Genomic DNA, 13,166 nt, shown 5'->3' on the forward strand with positions numbered 1-13,166 from the left:
CGAAAAATGGATGCTTTTGAATTCTGGTGCTGGAGGAGACTCTTGAGAGTCCCATGGACTGCAAGAAGATCAAAACTCTCCATTCTGAAGGAAATCAGCCCTGAGTGCTCACTGGAAGGACAGATCCTGAAGCTGAGGTTCCAATACTTTGGCCACCTCAGGAGAAGAGAAGACTCCCTGGAAAAGACCCTGATGTTAGGAAAGATGGAGGGCACAAGGAGAAGGGGACGACGGAGGACGAGATGGTTGGACAGTGTTCTCGATGCTACCAGCATGAGTTTGACCAAACTGCGGGAGGCAGTGGAAGACAGGAGGGCCTGGTGTGCTCTGGTCCAGGGGGTCACGAAGAGTCGGAAATGACTAAACGACTAAACAACAACAACATATATAGGGTGCCTACTTTCTGCATGTGCAAATGGCTTTAGATACCTATGAGGTCCATAAATTACCATATAGCATATACTCAACACACACAAAAACAGCGACAATTTGTTGTTGACAGCTGGACATCTAAAGGACCCCATTACCTTCAGTAGCTTAGGGCCTCATCAAACCTAAATCCGGCGCAGAACCAGCCATAGAGTCAATGGAGGAAGTTGGAAGAATGGAGCTCTTGCCCACGTTTCCTTCCAGCTCTATGTGCTATTCAAGGCTCAGATTAATTCTGGGGTGGGGAGCTGCCTCTGTTTTGCTTCGAGATATCCCCTCCTTAGGGACGCGGGTAGCGCTGTGTGTTAAACCACAGAGCCTAGGAGTTGCCGATCAGAAGGTTGGCGGTTCGAATCCCCACGACGGGGTGAGCTCCCGTTGCTCGGTCCCTGCTCCTGCCAACCTAGCAGTTCGAAAGCAAGTCAAAGTGCAAGTAGATAAATAGGTACCACTCTGGCAGGAAGGTAAACACCGTTTCCGTGCGCTACTCTGGTTCACAGAAGCGGCTTAGTCCTGCTGGCCACATGACCCGGAAGCTGTACGCCGGCTCCCTCGGCCAGTAAAGCGAGATGAGCGCAGCAACCCCAGAGTTGGCCACGACTGAACCTAACGGTCAGGGGTCCCTTTACCTTTACTTTTACCTTACCTTCCTGCTGGTATAGTGTGGGTGTTTGCCAAGCCTGGCATTCATGGACTCCAGGAACAGAGTGTCAGTGACTTTCCCCCCAGTCAGGCAGGCTTCATCCAGCAGAGCGATGATGCCCTTGTGCGGCTCCTCCACCAGGTCCACAATGATTTGGTTGTTGAAATATTCAATCTGTCAAGGGCGAGGCAACAAAATGGTGAAAACAAAGTCTCCGGGACACCTTTCGGAAGGTCTGTGACTCAGGGGTAGTGTGGGGAATAGTATTGCAGCCAAAATAAAATTCCACTTGTTGCTAGATAAGCAAAGGGTTAAGACTCACGCAGTTCCCCTGTGAAATCCCAGGGAGAAGATTCCGTGGTTGTTATTTTTTATTAAAATGATATACAGTGGTACCTCGGGTTAATAAGAATAATAATTAAAAAAAAATATTTATACCCCGCCCTCCCCAGCCAAAACCGGGCTCAGGGCGGCTAACACGAGGCATAAAAACAATTGATTGCAATACAACTTAAAAACAAGATTAAAATGCAACATTAAAATGCAGCCTCATTTCAGTAGAAATCCAATCTAAATCCAATCAAAAACATTTTGGGGATGAAAACGTCAAATCTTCACCAAGGCCAACTATCTAGACTGGTCATACGTGGGCCAGAAAAGAGCCAGGGAAGTCCCCAAATAGGAGTTAATTCGTTCTGGAGGTCCGTTCTTAACCTGAAACTGTTCTTAGCCTGAGGTACCACTTTAGCTAATGGGGCCTCCCGCTGCCGCTGCCCCACCAGCACACAATTTCTGTACCTTAACCCAAGGTACTATTTCTGGGTTAGCGGAGTCTGTAACCTGAAGCGTCTGTAACCTGAAGCATCTGTAACCCGAGGTACCGCTGTATCACCCTTCACCCAAAGATCACAGCGCAGTTCACAACATAAAACCACAAAACATGTAACCCCAAAACCCCCACACCTTTCCCATCCTGCCATAATCTCCCCCTCACCGGCCACCGCGACTCACGTGTTGCCACTTGATCCCCTCGCGCTGATACTCCTCCTGCTCCTGCTGCAGGATCAGCTCAATGAACAGCTGCTGCAGCTTCTCGTTGCAGTAGTTTATGCAGAACTGCTCAAAGCTGAAAGGGAGAGGGAGCAGGCGAGACTCAGGACCCCATTCTGCACCCCACAGAGCAAAGGGGATTCTGCACCCCAGGGCAAAACCATAGAGTCCAGACTTATTTAATTACTATGGAAGGTGAGCCCGTGAGCTTCACGGCAGAGATTTGAACCCGGGTTCAGTTTTAATGCCATAGTGCCTCTGGGTCTAAATAATATTTCTATATAGCCGTCACGACTACAAGTTATTGACCAGACAGCCCACACATTTGTCTAATTTTCTTTTCAAGTCACCTGAGCCAGTGGCTATCGTCGCATCTTGTGACAGTGAGTTCCATAGGTTAATGGCGCATTTTCGCGGGGCAGAGTGGCCCTGAAATGCTTGTCCATCAATGTCATTTTAGGATCAGGGAACCCAAATTTGAGCAGGCCTAATTCTGGACGTCACACTTTCGGAAAGAGCGTAGGCAGTTTGGAAGAGGTTCAGAGGAGCGCCAGGAAGACGGTCAGTGGTATGGAAGAGGAGAAAGGCCCCGTTCACTTCACACACCCTTGTGCAAATTAATTGAAACAAAATCAGCATGTTCGAAGGTCACAGGGAGAAAAGCTTCGTGATTGCCACATCGATCAGTCTGTCAAGCACCCACAAAAGAAGATGTTTTAGGGATGCTTCAGTTATTATGGTGTCAGAAGCCTGCAGCCAACAGAAGGAATATATTGAATATATTGAGGTTCTACGAAAGAGAGTTATTCCAGAGATGGAAAAGAGGAATCCTGACCGTACTGGGATATTGCAGCAGGACCTAGCCCCCTGTCACACATCGAAAGTGGTGAAGAAATTCATGACAAATTACAGGTACTTGATTGGCCAGGGAATTCCCCGAACGTAAATCCCATTGAGAATTTGTGGGCTCAGCATCCTTAACAAACTACATCTCCCAGGATCCTTTGAGGGAAGCGACGACTGTTTAAATAGTTATCACACTGCTTTAAATGTGTAGTGCAGAAGGAGGTGCAGAACTGTATTTTGTTTGCCTCAGGGGGTGAAAGACACCTACCTATTGTTGTCAAAGATCTCAAAGCCGTAGATGTCCAGGACTCCAATCACCGTATTCTTGCCATGGATTCGGGCATCGTAGTTCTTGACCTCGATGACTGTGTTGATGCGGGCCACGATCCAGCAGAACAGACGCTCATAGAAGGCCTGTAGGGGAAAACACGGTGGCGGCCGTGTCATCTTTTGATTGAACAGAGTTTTTCAGATTTCAAAGGCTCTAAATGCCTCAGGAGACCATCGTGAGACCACTGTGTGCCTCCTTTGCAAGAGGTCCGGAGGGTGGCAACACAAGAACAGGCATTTCTGCATTGGTTTCCTACTACTGGAACGCCAGTCACGGCCTCTCAGCTGAACCTACTTCCCTGGGGTTGTTGTGGGGCTTAAATGGGGAGGGAGAGAACCACTTTGTTTTTTATATATATATAAAATATTTATTAAAGTTTTTGGAAATACAACAAGAAAAGTCCAAAAACACACACACGTAAAGATGAAATACAAAGAGAAAAAAAGGAAAAATCAAAAAGAACATAAAACAGAGAATTGAAATCCATTAAGCAAAAAAGAAAAATCCATAAAAAATACAACAAATCTTCCCATTACTGATCTTTCATTAACTTATTTCCCTGACCTCCTCACACCTCCCTTTTTTGTATTGTAAGTCAATTATCCATTTCAGCAAATCCTTTCCCTCTTCTCAAATTTTTGTCCTGTAAATTTATCTTGAAATTAATATAACTTTACTTTCTAGGGAGAGAACCACTTTGAGCTCCTTGCAGAAAAAGATGGAACATAAACATAATGAGTAAATGGATTAAATAAATAAGGAAGGAGACGGTACTTCAGGTATCCTGGTTATGGGTCTGACCTCCTACCTTCTGTGGGATGTGACAAATAAATAGCAGTCAAGTACAACATTCCTGGGACACGGGTGGCGCTGTGGTCTAAACCACAGAGCCTAGGACTTGCTGATTGGAAGGTCAGCAGTTCAAATCCCCACAGCGGGGTGAGCTCCCGTTGTTTGGTCCCAGCTCCTGACAACCTAGCAGTTCGAAAGCATGTCAAGTGCAAGTAGATAAATAGGTACCACTGTGGCGGGAAGGTAAACGGCGTTTCCGTGCACTGCTCTGGTTCGCCAGAAGCGGCTTAGTCATGCTGGCCACATGACCTGGAAGCTGTACGCCGGCTCCCTCAGCCAATAAAGCGAGATGAGCACCGCAACCCCAGAGTCGTCCACGACTGGACCTAACGGTCAGGGGTACCTTTACCTTTACAACATTCCTAGAGGGGACATGAAAGGGGATGTTTGCTCCAGTCAGTAGAAAACTTCCTGGATGACATCGATCTACAGCGTAATTATATGCTGGGGGGAGGTGTTTGTTCGCCCCAGAACATTGGTATCACTTTAACTTACTGCGTTCCATCATACCTCTCCTCCCTTTCGACTGTTGCCCATAGACTGGCCTTCACCAAAGCGAGGTTCAACGTTTTTCCCTCCAACGTCCTGAGACATAGATTCTCAAAGGGCCAGTGCCCCGCCATGTGCGAATGTGATAAGGAGACACCGGAGTTGCTCCAGCACATTATGTTCACTTGCCCCCTGTTCAATGTGCCACGGGCAAATTTGTTGGGATCAATCATACAGAAACTAGAGGGTTCCCCACCAAAATTCCACCTTGCCCAAATCTTGCAGGATAAGGATACTCATACGACCCTGAAAGTGGCAAGGTTCCTGGTCGCTGTCCTTACCCAAAAGCGACGCCAAGGAGCACTACAAGCTAACTAAGGCGTAGTATGCCATTATATCTTATAGTATTTTATTGTTATAGTGGTGTTTTAGCGGCTGTTTTTCCCACGTGCACAAGTTGTTATTTATGTGTCGTTTTTACCTGTATGGGCCTATGGCCGTAAATAAAATAAAAAAATTACAAAAAAAACCCTTCCTGTTTCCTCCTGAGCTGGGACAAACTTCCTCTGCATGTGACTAGAGGTGGGCGTGACCTCATCTGCCCAGGTATCAAAAGGGGCAAGACAGGTACCACACTCTCTCTTCTGCATCTTGCTTTCGCCATGTGAATAGCAGTGGCTGCCTGTCTGGAGTCCCTGGGACTAACTCCCATATGGGGTAGTTCCACGTGTATATACCGTATTTGTCCATCTATAAGACGCCCCCATGTATAAAACGCCTCCTATGTTTGGGGACTCCAATTTAAGAAAATGGGGCAAGATCTATCCGTGTATAAAACACCCCCAAATTTTGGACATTTTTTTTTTAGGGGGGGGGGGAACCTAGTCTTATACACAGAAAAATACGGTATTTTCAAACTTTGAATTTTGAACAACATCCACCAACACTATACTTTGGCTTGCTGTGACAAGCAAACCAGATTGATGAGCTCAGATATGGGAGAGTAGACAAAAAAAAATGCTATCTGGATTACCAAAGTAATAAGCAGTGTTGAAGATTCTAGCATCTTACAAGTGGAAATAGGGAGCCTCTTTTGTACTTGTCTCATTCCTATCCTCACAGAAGCATCAATGTCAGAACCCCTTTAAAGGTTATTTTGTGACTGCTGTATGAGCTGAATGTGTGAACTGAATGTGTGAGTAAACTTCTTTTATAATACTTACACAAGAAGTGTGTCGTGTCTATTCTTTTTAAAGGGGAGAAAAGGGGTTTGCCAGGAATCCTATATAGTGGTACCTCGGGTTAAGTACTTAATTCGTTCCGGAGGTCCGTTCTTAACCTGAAACTGTTCTTAACCTGAAGCACCACTTTAGCTAATGGGGCCTCCTGCTGCCGCCACAAGATTTCTGTTCTCATCCTGAAGCAAAGTCCTTAACCCGAGGTACTATTTCTGGGTTAGAGGAGTCTGTAACCTGAAGCGTATGTAACCTGAAGCGTATGTAACCCGAGGTACCACTGTATTGAGAAGCTTAAACAAGCTTGAAAGAAGCTAACCGCTGTGTGTTTAAAAGGAAAATGCACTCTGCTAAGTAAAGGGACTTGCTAACACAAGTTAGGAAGGCTATGATTAAACAATATATCCTCTCCTGCCTCCCTGAACATTCCCACACCTTGCCATAGCTACTACCTTGGCGCAAGCATCCCTCGCGTAGTTGGCCTCCTTGGCGCTGTGGCCCTTTTGGATGACTTCCCCGCCCCCGGTGGCCACTGTCCGGTAGAGGAGTGTGTTGAGGAGACTTTCTGGATCCGTGGAGGTCAGCTCGGCCAGGTAGGGCACCAGTTCGGCGTTTTCTATCTCCACGTTGTCCCCCGTGGCGGCAAAGCACACATTGCCCTGGGAAGTCCGGCGAGAGAAGAGCAATCAATCAGAAGCACATATCACTGAATCGTCCCGATTTAAGTGGGACATCCTGGAATTACAGAAGCCATCCCGGCTTCTGATTGGATCATGGAACATTCCAGATATATATCTCTTGACATTTTAAAACTTGACATCCTTCCCTCTCTTTCTGCGGTTCCTTAACTTTATTTTTAATATCTTCTGCATAACCATATTCACTTAATTTACTCATTTACAGTCAAACCTCGGTTTTCGATCGTCTCCGTTGCCAAACATTTTGGTTCCCAAACGTCGAAACCCCGGAAGTACGCGTTCCGGTTTTCGAACATTTTTCAGAAGCCGAACGTCTGACATGGCAGACAAGCAGCTTCTGATTGGCTCTTCTGATTACAAGAGCCAATCAGAAGCTGTGCCTCGGAAATCGAATGTTTTGGAAGTCGAACGCTCTTCCAGAACGGATTACGTTCGACTTCCGAGGTACCACTGTATTTATCTTCTTTAAATATACAGTCATACCTCAGGTTAAAGTTGCTTCAGGTTGAGCGTTTCGGGTTGCGCTCCGCGGCGACCTGGAAGTAACGGAACGCATTACTTCCGGGTTTTGCCGCTTGTGCATGCGCAAACACTCAAAATGATGTCACGCGCATGCGCAGAAACAGCAAATTGCGACACGCACATTCGCGGACGCAGGTTGCGTTCTCTTCAGGATGTGAACGAGGCTCTGGAATGGATCCCGTTTGCATCCAGAGGTACCACTGAATACTCTTATGTAACTGCAGGTAATTGGAACATTCCAGTTTTAGAGTCCAGAGCAAGTCAGCTGGTTTTGCACCAGAGCACCGGACGAAAGCTTCCTCCAAAATGGCAGTCACTGTCAGTGGATTGAATCAGGGATCTCCCAAACATTGTAAGATCCAGGAATGTTAGAAGGATGTTGGAATGAAGTAATGTGGTTTTAGCAGAAATGATATAAAAGATTAGGTAAAAATTGATTTTTTAATTGGTGAAACGAGAATGTAAAATTATAGTACATTAAGATAAATTATTAGGATAAAAAGCAAGCTGGAAAGGATTTGCTGAAATATTTAATTGAACTAGAATACAGAAAAGGGAGGTGTGAGGAGGTCAGGGAAACAAGTAAATGAAAGACAAGACATGGAAAGATGGAAATGTTTTTAATTGTTTTTACTTTTCTATATTTTGTATTTTCTGTTCTCTTGTTTTCTTTTCTTTTTCTTTTCCCCCCTTTTTCTCATTTTTGTAACTTTTTTGAAACTTTAATAAATATTATTATTTAAAAAAAAAAAGAATCAGGGATCTCCCAAGTTGGATAACGAACCTGATTCTGCACATCCGAAACACATTCTTTCCCTCAAAGCATTCTGGGCAGTGCAATTTACCCTTCGCAGAGCAGCAGCTCTTAACAAACTACATTTCCCAGCATTCTTTGAGTGAAAGAATGTGCTTCATTTGATTCTGAAATAAACATGCTTCCTGGGATTCTGGGGAAAGATAAGGTTTATCAAACAAGTGTTTTATTTCGGTATGAGGGTATATGAAACCTGAAATTAAATGGACCAAACCATAAAATGTCAATCACTCCTTTCCCATAAGATACCAAAGGGTTTTTTGGACAAGAGTTTTCAGGACCAAACCACAGAGACAAGACTCTCAAGTCACAGATCTTTGCAGTGTAACTCAAAGGGAGTCTTCAGCAGAAATATTCTCAAAAACTGGGCTCAGAATCCCAAATACAGCATTGCCCTGTTCCACATAAGCAGACCATAATGCTCCCAAGCCATACCCTCCAACACATTCAAGGCAAAAAGCAGGACGCCATCTTCCTCTTTTTGATTGCAAGAGGATGGCAGCCATTTTGGGTGCTGTGATTTTATGCAATTTTGTACCACAGTCCCCCCCCCCCCCGCAAATAGTTTTTTCCCCAGTCATGGCACCCAAAAAGTGTGTTTTGGGGCACCAAGTGAGATTGTGGCCCCGGGAAAAGATCGTGGCATAAAATCATGCGAGATCGCAGCACCCAAAATGTCTGCTGTCATGTCACGAGAAAAACCGGGTTTTTTTGTGACACTTGTGGGGTATGCCGGCCAGGGAGGAGGGAGGCTCCAACTGTGTTGCTTGGCTGCGTTGCTCACCCAATAAGGAGTCTAAGAATGACTGGGGGGTGGAGCTTGCATGCCTTGTGCCGATCAAATCGGCCGCGTTGCCTGGGGACTCGCCTTTGCTCAGCGCTTCCCAGCGGAGAGGTGACGGTGGTTTTCCTAGCTGCATCCCCTTTGCTGGGTTGCTGTGCTATGGGAACCACCGCTTGAGGCTTCGTTGAACATACCTGTGCCCGGAAAATCCCTTATTTTGGCTGCTGGTCTCTTATTTTGGCTGCTGGTCCCTTATTTTCAAATCTGCAAGTTGACAGCTATGTTCCTGGTGCCAGCAAGCAACACAACACCCCCCTTCACTTACCAAGTGCAAAATGGCCGCCAGGATCTTGTAGACGGAGTTGATCTCTTCCGAAGTGAAACCGATCACGGTCATGGCGTCTGCAACGGCCCGGTGGCTGGATTTCTCGCTCCCCGAGGACTAGGGTTGCAAGGGGATGCCGGGGAGAACCGGAAAGGAATGAATGAGGAGGAAGAAAAGAGGGGGAAATAAAAATAATGATGCTTGGGCACTGCCAGGAAGACTTTTTACATATATATAAAAACATGAACGGATTAGTTTTCGGATAAATGTGCAATTCATTGTTCTTGCTTTGAACATTGTGTAATTATCTCGCTTGTGCAGACAAGTATTCTGAAGAATGCATTTTATAGGGTAGGATAATGGGCAATGGGGTGGATTTGTGGCACCAAAGGGGCGGCAGCCCAAAAAAGCTTTGCGGAACCACAGAGCTAGATGAACTCTTTCGGGTTTGCCTTTTAAAATTCCATTTATTCCGTGCTTTTTGCTTTAAAAAAATATGTATTTAGGGGTACTCTCATTATCCTACTCCTATTGAAATAATGCCCCTCCGTGAGGCCAAACTTAGATTCCCAAAATGTTTAGGGGTATGCGTACCCCTGCGTACCCCCAGGGAAAAAAGCACAGCATTTATTCCTCCAAGACAAGCTGGGAATGGAAAGCTTTCAGTGGGGAATGAAAGGTCAGTGCCCCCCAGTGGCAGTTTGGAGTCTCTGCTCTTGCAGTAATCCTGCCACCCCATTCAACAAGAAAAACGCTATACTTGGCCTCGGTCCAGTATACCTGAAGGAGCGTCTCCACCCCCATCATTCTGCCCGGATGCTGAGGTCCAGCGCCGAGGGCCTTCTGGCGGTTCCCTCATTGCGAGAAGCAAAGCTGCAGGGAGCCAGGCAGAGGGCCTTCTCGGTAGTGGCGCCCACCCTGTGGAACCCCCTTCCAGCAGATGTCAAAGCGATAAACAACTACCTGACATTCAGAAGACATCTTAAAGCAGCCCTGTTCAGGGAAGTTTTTAACGTGTGATATTTTACTGTATTTTTGGTTTTTATGGAAGCCGCCCAGATTGGCTTGGGAGGCCCAGCCAGATGGGCGGGGTATAAATAATAAATTATTATAAATTATTATTACTTGGATCCTAAAATTAAAAATATACCTTGGATCCCAAGGTAAGGGAAGGTTTCTTCGTTCTGTTTTGTTTTTTTACCAAAATAACCCATTGATTTAGTATTTGGGGGATATGAAACTTGAGGTGTCATGTGCTTTTTATTTCCTCTCTGCTGAAGAGGCTTATTATTATTATTAAAGGCAAATTCTTGTGTTACTTGATGCTCCAAGATACCTGCTGATAGATCAGATGTGTTACAAGTTTATAATGTATTTTTCTATCTTGTTTTATATGTATGTTATATACCGTATTTTTCGTCCCATAAGACGCACCGGCCCATAGGACGCACCTAGTTTTTTGGGGGGGGAATAAAGGGGGGGAAATTCCTTTATTCCCCCCCAAAACCAGGTCGGGGAATCCAAACCAGGTCGGGGAACAGCGGGATGGCGGCGCTCCGCCTCCCTGCTGTCCCCCGAGCTTTTGGGGCTGGCGCTGGAGAGAAGCCGCTTCTCCCTAGCAACAGCCTCCAAACCAGGTCGAGGAACAGCAGGATGGCGGCGCTGCGCCTCCCCGCTGTCCCCCGAGCTTGTGGGGCTACCCGATGTCTGCCCGAAGCGTGGGGCCCTCTGCTTCAGCGTGCCCCGCGCTCCGGGCAGCAGGCTGCTATCCGCAGCCTAGGGAGCCCTGTGGGAACTCCTGCAGGGCTCCCTAGGCTGCGGATATCTGCCCGAAGTGCGGGGCGCTCTGCTTCAGCCTGGGAATCCGATTCAGAGGCTGAACCGGAGGAATCCCAGCCTGCACAGGAGTCCCCGCCTCCAGGGCCGGCTGAACTGGGGCAGGGCCTTGATTCTGAAGCGCCTGCACCTGTGCCGGATCCTCAGGAGCAGGCACCAGGTGAATCCACTCTGGCTCCAGAGGTGGTTGAGGACTCAGTGCCTGCAGGTGAGTCTCCCCCTGGGCCCAGTAACCCTTCAGCCTCTCCTGAACTGCAGAGGCTCAGGGCAGAGAGGCGGAGGGAACTGGTTTCTCCCAGGAGGAGTGCTCGCCTTAAGGCCAGGAGAGACGGGTCTCCTGGGGGCCGGGACCGCCCCTGGCCTCAGAGAAGATAAAGGCCAGTCAGCCCGGTCCCAGGTTGCGGGAGCAATGTCGTTGATGAGTACCTGTTCCTGCCCGGCCCCAGACCTGACCCTCCAGTGTTCCTGTCCCCGCCCGGCTTCCTGCTTCGGACCTCGCCTCGCTCCTTGTGAACTGTTTCCAGGCTAGTGACCCAGGACCGGACTTTGACTACGCCAACGGTAACCTTCCCCCCCGGGACCCGCACAGCGCCCTGCGCTCCGGGCAGCAGGCTGCTATCCACAGCCTAGGGAGCCCGGCGGGAACTCCCACAGGCTCCTCAGGCTTGCTGATAGCTTCCTGAAGCCTGGAGAGAAAAGAGGAATTTGGTGCGCACCGACCCCTCTCGCTCTCCAAGCTGCAGCGAAAGCCTGCATTCGCCCCATAGGACGCACACAGATTTCCCCTTCATTTTTGGAGGGGGAAAAGTGCGTCCTATAGGGCGAAAAATACGGTAGCATTCAGAAGAATTTTTTTCCTGATTGAGAAATGGATACAAAAATGCAAAACCCACAGTTTTGATAACTGAAAATTGTTTTGCAGTACTTTATTATTATATTGGGAGTGTTGTCTTTGGGCTTTTAATTAGCTACTGGATTGAATACATTAGACATATCTGGGTTTTAGTTGGGTTTTTACAGAGCTTGCATTTTAATTCTTTGGTTCTTTGCTTTTTCTATTAACCCATAGCATTATTTTAATAAATGTTATAATACCAACCTACTAACTCTGGAGTGTGTCAGTTTATGAACCTTTACATGTTTAATTATAATAAACAAGGAGAGACGGGGGGGGGGCGAGGAGAAGATGTGTGCAGATTAATTAGTCTGAGAAAAGCTGGAATCGGTCGGAAGCATTTTTTAAAAGGTGTTTTTTGGGGGAAATGAACCCCCTGGGAAACTTACGTGGTTGTTGGCACCTTCTCTGGTGAACCTGTAGGCTGCTGGATCCCTGCTCAGGTGGAGGGACGCCAGCAAAGCGTCCGAGGCTCCAAGGAGCAACTGCAAGAAAGAACTCTCTCGTAAACAGCCCAGCACAGCAGCTTTCGAACCCAAGTCTGACCAGCCAGATTCTGAAGTTGTGTTGTTGGACAAAAATGCGACATGCAGAAGGAGGGAGGCATGCACACAAGGGAGCAATATAAAATTGTGGCCTGAAATGCTAAATCTAATTGTGCACCAGAACTCTGCATTTGCTGTGTTGTTTCTTTGCGCTGTGGGTTAAACCACAGAGCCTAGGGCTTTCGATCAGAAGGTCGGCAGTTCGAATCCCCGCAACGGGGTGAGCTCCCGTTGCTCAGTCCCTGCTCCTGCCCACCTAGCAGTTCGAAAGCACGTCAAAGTGCAAGTAGATAAATAGGTACCGCTCCGGCAGGAAGGTGAACGGCGTTTCCGTGCGCTGCTCTGGTTCGCCAGAAGCGGCTTAGGCATGCTGGCCACATGACCCGGAAGCTGTACGCCGGCTCTCTCGGCCAATAAAGCAAGATGAGCGCCGCAACCCCAGAGTCGGCCACTACTGGACCTAATAGTCAGGGGTCCCTATACCACTACCTTCTTTAAAAGCCAGCAAGTTACTAGACCTCATGACAGCTGGATAGAGGACAGAGCTGGAAAGAGTTGGCTCTGTCTGCCGTTGCCTCTGGCGCCATCTACTGTTAGCTTCCTGGCCTCCTGCCCCACCAGGTCCTGCACCAGCCAGCACTTATACCAGGGGTCAGCAAACTTTTTCTGCAGAGGGCCGGTCCACTGTCCCTCGGACCTTGTGGGGGGCCGGACTATATTCTGAAGGGGGGAAAATGGACGAATTCCTATGCCCCAGAAATAACCCAGAGATGCATTTTAAATAAAAGCACACTTTCTATTTTCTACACTTTCACCTGGCCTTTGGCTTGGAGCCAGTTTGATTCCGTCCCTCTCTTTCTTTTTTCCTTTCC

At 47.5% G+C, this 13,166-nt stretch overlaps 1 protein-coding gene and 1 long non-coding RNA gene across 3 annotated transcripts in view; one reads left to right on the top strand and one right to left on the bottom strand.

The window, feature by feature from the left end:
* The window catches only part of LOC309325891 (unconventional myosin-Ig-like), a 95,745-nt gene that overhangs the window by 60,347 nt on the left and 22,232 nt on the right, over positions 1-13,166 (bottom strand). For both annotated transcript variants that reach the window (XM_081834227.1, XM_081834228.1), the window contains exons 6-11: positions 12,139-12,234; positions 9,019-9,135; positions 6,328-6,534; positions 3,237-3,382; positions 2,084-2,198; positions 1,076-1,246 (exon numbers count right to left, since the gene is read on the bottom strand). In XM_081834227.1, the coding sequence (XP_081690353.1) occupies positions 1,076-1,246; positions 2,084-2,198; positions 3,237-3,382; positions 6,328-6,534; positions 9,019-9,135; positions 12,139-12,234 (852 nt within the window). The remainder of the gene's footprint in view (positions 1-1,075; positions 1,247-2,083; positions 2,199-3,236; positions 3,383-6,327; positions 6,535-9,018; positions 9,136-12,138; positions 12,235-13,166) is intronic.
* Positions 1-13,166, top strand: part of LOC309326124 — a 154,040-nt gene that overhangs the window by 51,698 nt on the left and 89,176 nt on the right. The gene's annotated exons all lie outside the window — the stretch shown is intronic.

This window comes from Podarcis erhardii, assembly GCF_964252035.2.
Source record: "Podarcis erhardii genome assembly, chromosome: 12".
NCBI classification, from domain to species: domain Eukaryota; kingdom Metazoa; phylum Chordata; class Lepidosauria; order Squamata; family Lacertidae; genus Podarcis; species Podarcis erhardii.